We start from the raw sequence: 5,309 nt of genomic DNA, 5'->3' as shown, positions 1-5,309 counted from the left end.
GTCTGGCGTCTGACTCGTTAATGCACGTGGTGTGCGGATTGACTTTCTCTTCTTTGAGATTCCTTTTACATTTGTATACTTTTGCATTAATCGTTTCTGTTCGATCTGATTCATTGTGTCTGCTGGAATTGGCAGCGTTCGCCAACTTTCGTCCACCAGGGGGCATAAGAGGTCGAGTTTTGTGAGGCGCGTGGTACAGCGGCGCGTGGTACAGGTAAATCCTAAAATGCCCATGGATGTCTTTCATATCTTCTGATTCAATATGTTAATATAACCCAAATGCTGAAAGAGCATTAAAAAATTGACTTTCTGATTGGCCAGTACATCTCTCAAATGGTTTGTATATGTGACAATTTCAAAGACACTGTGTGACTTTTACACCAGCAGCAGTAAACAGTCCCCACCTAAGCGTATCAATAATGGATGTTCTTAGGTTTTAAGCACATACATTTACGCATACATACGCTTTAAACATGCTTTATTCAGCTTGTGGCTTAATCATCCGATGCTTCAGGAATGGAATAAGTTGTGATGAAGCACAGGACAGCTGTGCGATACAGCGGTTTCGTGGGACTACAGTTGTACACTTTAGCATTATTCAAAGTATCTGGCCTACCTTATGTGCTATTCAAACTTCACGGTATCCATTCCAGTCTAGCAATCGTCATGCTCATAACTTTCTGTCCACCTGCAATAACTAGTGTGAGACTCAGACTTTCTTCACTGACACTAATGCAGGTTCTGTGAATTAATGATGAAACTCAAATCAGCACCAACATGATCAGAGTCTCTCTGATCATGATCTCACTCTCCTTTCAGTTTCCATCTCTGCCCTGGTTCCTCTCTCTTTGAAAATTGCCACTCTGATTCTCAAAAAACTTGCCCTCCACATTACTGTTCTTAGTAATGGCAGGCCTTCCTGTTCTATTAACTGACTTGACTCACAATTACGGGCACATATCTGATTATGCCTTGTTAGAGCATTTCAAGTCGAGTTACCGCTCTCACTGTACCACAGAAACTGCCCTTAGATTACTCAATGACCTCCTCTGTGCTATTGACTCTAGTTATATTTGACTTCTACTCTATTTAAATACTCTATATACTCTGTTTTAGTTGTTGATCTCTAGTTTGTTTTTTTTTCATGTTGACTCTCATGTAGAAGTAGTTCATTATATTGCTTTAGTCTGGGTTTAAGTCCTACCTGACAAGCAGACAGCTTTTTATTCTCATTAGTAAATATAACCCTCACACTGTTCAGGTTTTCTGAGGTGTTCCTCAGGGCTCCCTCATAGGCACCCTTTAATTTGCCTTGCTCTCTCTGACTTTGGCCATTTCCAAGTTTCATCCTTCTCACAAATGTATCTCAGCCCATGACCCCCTGATTCTCCACCTCTTACTTCATGGATAAACTGCCTTCATATCAAAAAGCTGGTTGGCAAAAAAAAACCTTCTCATAAATGTTCCTCAAACTGACATCATGTTAGTTTGGCCAAAGGCAGCTCTTTCTAAGAGTGATCAGCTCCTGAAGACTTTTGGCCGAACACCAAAAAACATATTCAAAACAAACTCCTACACATACCAAATGGTTCCTGTAATACATGTTCTCTTGTGTTCCTCGTATATTAATATGTAGTTTCCCCGTTCGTTTATGTAATGATGTGTATTGTTTGGGCATGTATTATATTTCGTTTTTTTCATAAAGCAACCCACATTACTCACGCCACCCAACCCAACTCTTCAAACGAACAGTTATGTTAAACAAACCTTGCCCTGTGAGTACAATCAGATGTCAACTTCCTGAACTGTCTGTGATTCATTTGCTATTTTAGATCGAGTTTACGATTATCGTGTGTATCTAGTCACGGTTGATAGAATCGTGTTCGACGGTGCATTATAGTTTCTATTTTTGTAACCATTTATATATTTCGTTAAAATGACAGCTCGTATAAAAGGCAGCTCATAATGAACTCCGTCTGAACGTGCCTTGAGTACAAACAAGTGTGTGTGTGTGTGTGTGTGAGAGAGAGAGAGAGAGAGAGAGAGAGAGAAGGACGTCAAAACGGAATTCCGCATTCTAAATCGAGAGCGGATCTCACGGCGGAGCCACGAAGGATGGGCAGTCCGCGCTGCACTCGGAGCGCAGCGGCGTGTCGGGCGGAAGTTGCGCTGGTGGTGCAGAACATCTAAGAAAGTGTTCGCGAGCTCGGATCGATACCGCCGGATATGTCGCTCCGCGCGCTGCCTACACTCCGCGTCGCGCGCGTACAGCTCGTGAGAATCACGCCGCGGAACCACACAGTGGCATATTCATCCGCTCCGAAGGAAAACAGCTTCTCGGACTTCTCGGACTCGTCTGTTTTATATACAGTGGGTAGAACCTACGCCGGAGTAGTGGCAGTTTAGTTTACATTGTGTCTCCATGACCAGCTTGGACTGTTTATAGTTTTTCTTTTTGTGTTTACATAAATGTGGGTTTACCGTCATTCTTGTGCTCCCTAAATTATTTCATTGAGGAGATACGTCGGGGAAGAAGAAGAAGAAGAAGGAGGAGGAAAAGAATTGCGGGGTGAACGAATATTTAGTTTTGCCAGGATGACTCGGCGCGGTTTAACCTGGAACTGTTAGCTAACCCAGTCGAGTGACTCCCACCGCCGAGGTTCTCGGAACCTGCGCGGCACCGTCGACTCGTATTTTGTAAAAATCGCCTTTTTTTTCTGCCCGGAGCGGCGCGCACGCGATGGCAGACGGCGCGCGAGCGAAGCGCGAGACCCCCGAGGAGAGCCCCGGCGCGAGCCCCGCGTCCGGGAGGAAAAAGGTGCAACAGTCGCCCGGTAGTCGAGCCAAGTACCGGGTGAGCGCGCCGGGACACTGTTTCCGCAGAGTGACTCTGACCAAACCGACGTTCTGCCACCACTGCAGCGACTTCATCTGGGGGCTGCTCGGATATGTTTGCGAAGGTATGATGTGGACTTCCTCCAGTGTGTGCGTGGGTTTGCTGTTGACATGCGCGTGCACGCCTGTAAAAAAAAAAGCGCGTCCCCGCGTGACGTGACTCCTGAACGAGTTTGTGTCACGTGCATGTAAACCTGTGGACTAATCCGTATTTCGTCCTGCAGCACATAACCAGCTGTGACCTGCACCTTCAAATGAACCTACAGTAGTCGTTTTTGCACAGGTTAAAATAAAAGGTCCTTTTGCAGTACTATTCAGTCCTTTAAAAGTAAGAAATAATTGTGTGAGCATGTGTGAACCTGCATTGCTTCGTTTGTGTGACTGATGCTGCATTGCTCTGAGCGGAGGACGAGAATGTGCTGTCGGATGATGGACAGAGAAAGGCCATTGTCTGATTGCATTGATCAGACGGTGAACAGTGGGTGCTCTCTCCCTCTTCCCCTCACTTGGACTGTGTGTGTATGTATAACTCTGTCTGTATATCTGACGGCTTCCCCCTCTTTAATTCCCTCCACGTGCCTGACTGCCTTTATTCTGTTTGCACAGAGAACATATTGAGTGGGCCTCTGGGAACGGGAGCAGATTGATGTCGTTCGATTGAACGTTGGGCAGGAATCCCTAATTAGATCGGACGCCCACAGTAAAGGAGGAGAGAGAGAGAGAGGGAAGAGCAGAGATTTCTTGTTCAGCGATCTGTCTGTCAGACCGTGTGAAGAGCTGTTCTGCTGCTGGAGTGAAAGGTGCAAACGTTTGAGCGAGAGAGATGGGGCGCATTGGGGAAATATGAGATCTTCCACAAAGTCAATAATTTGGCTATAGATCACAGTACAGTCATATTTTCAGGAAGCTGCGTCCTCATTACCCACAACCCAGTTTGCAGCGGGTCATTAGACAGACACCCGACCACTGACCTTTAAGAGTCCTGCATCTACTAGAAACGAGCCCTTGCTTCTTACTCCTGCCTCGTGCCAAATAAATCACAAGTTCTACTTGAGCCTCCTGCTTTCCAATGGAATAGCATTCAAATTGAAGGCAGTCAATTTGAATGGAGGCATTCAAATAGAAGGTGAGCCAGCACTCTGTAATATCTAGAAGCATTAGCTCGAGGGGGGGGGGGGGTACAGACAGAATGGGTCTGCATGCATCTTGGACCGTGTCCATCCCATAACTTCCAATGTTGTGATTTCGGTGGGTTGAAGTCTGGATTTTTCCCAGGATTCCTAGGGTGCACGTTCATATTGCTGCGTGTGCCACCCCGTGCCAGGTGTCCAGCATTGAGCGTGTGTGTGTGTGTGTGTGTGTGTGTGTGGCGAGGCACCTGCCCACACCAATGCACTGGACAGGTTCCATATGTTTCCCGTTACACTCGGGGGGGGGGGGGGGGGGGGGGGGGGGTGGGGGGGGGGGGGGGGGGGATAACCGGATAATTGGATACCCGGAACGCGAAACTCGGATTTCAGAACCTGTCCTAATGGAGCGCGGCTGCAACAAGGCGACCGTGATGGACGACGGACAGACAGGAAAGCACCTCGAGCGGAAAGGCCGCTCCTTAGTGAAGCTGATGGAGCCGGAGATGAAAGCACCGGTCCACCTCAGCACGTTCTGAGAGGGCTCGGAGACACTCTGGCTGGCATGTCCGGCATAATGAAATATGGTCAATACGCATTTCAAGTACCTCTTAGGTGCCGTTATAATCATATTCCGTATTGATTTAATATATTATGCATGTCTGTTTTGTTTACATGATCTCTGTGCTGTGTACAGTTGTTGTTGAGGCTGGTTCCGTTTGGACACCAAGGACCAAGGTGCAGCTGTCTTGCCTCAGGGTCAAGTGGTTCTTTGGGTCCCAGGCACTGAAGCCTTAACTCTGTGGGAATGTCGGATGGCCTTTGTGTGGCTAAACCCGTCTTAAGAAACCCAACCAGGACAGAAGTCTGGTGTGTATGCGCCAACGTCTATAAGCTTTGGCCAATTTCACATGTCTCCTGCCAGCGATAGCCGTCAATGGGGTGCAGAGTAGTAAGTGAGCTACTGCATTTTTACATGGATGGTCTTATCTCTGTCACTCGCCAACGCGCCTGTATAATTCAGATAAGAGCGTTCTATAACCTGATCGGGGACTTATTGCGCTGGACGATCAGATAAGGCTGGCATGACCCAGCTCGTGTAAAAAAGCTGTTGGAAGCTTGTGTGAGGGACAGTCAACAAGGACAGATGGTTACATGTGGTCTGTGTCATTCAAAAGGGTTCGTATTTCGTAGAAAAATCAATGGAGATCTTGGATTATATTTCGAGAACATAAGACCCCATACTTTTTTTCCCAAGTACATTCATGAGGATGGTTTTCATATTGT

The 5,309-nt window shown here is 46.8% G+C and overlaps 1 protein-coding gene across 2 annotated transcripts in view; it reads left to right on the top strand.

The window, feature by feature from the left end:
- The first annotated feature begins 2,819 nt into the window (after positions 1 to 2,819).
- Positions 2,820 to 5,309, top strand: part of dgkq (diacylglycerol kinase theta) — a 26,872-nt gene continuing 24,382 nt past the window's right edge. For both annotated transcript variants that reach the window (XM_076986431.1, XM_076986430.1), the window contains exon 1: positions 2,820 to 2,960. In XM_076986431.1, coding sequence (XP_076842546.1) covers positions 2,949 to 2,960 — 12 coding nt within the window. In that variant the 5' untranslated portion in view covers positions 2,820 to 2,948. The remainder of the gene's footprint in view (positions 2,961 to 5,309) is intronic.

The sequence above is a fragment of the Brachyhypopomus gauderio genome, chromosome 2 (genome assembly GCF_052324685.1).
Source record: "Brachyhypopomus gauderio isolate BG-103 chromosome 2, BGAUD_0.2, whole genome shotgun sequence".
NCBI classification, from domain to species: domain Eukaryota; kingdom Metazoa; phylum Chordata; class Actinopteri; order Gymnotiformes; family Hypopomidae; genus Brachyhypopomus; species Brachyhypopomus gauderio.
This window is presented reverse-complemented; position numbering and strand designations above follow the sequence as displayed.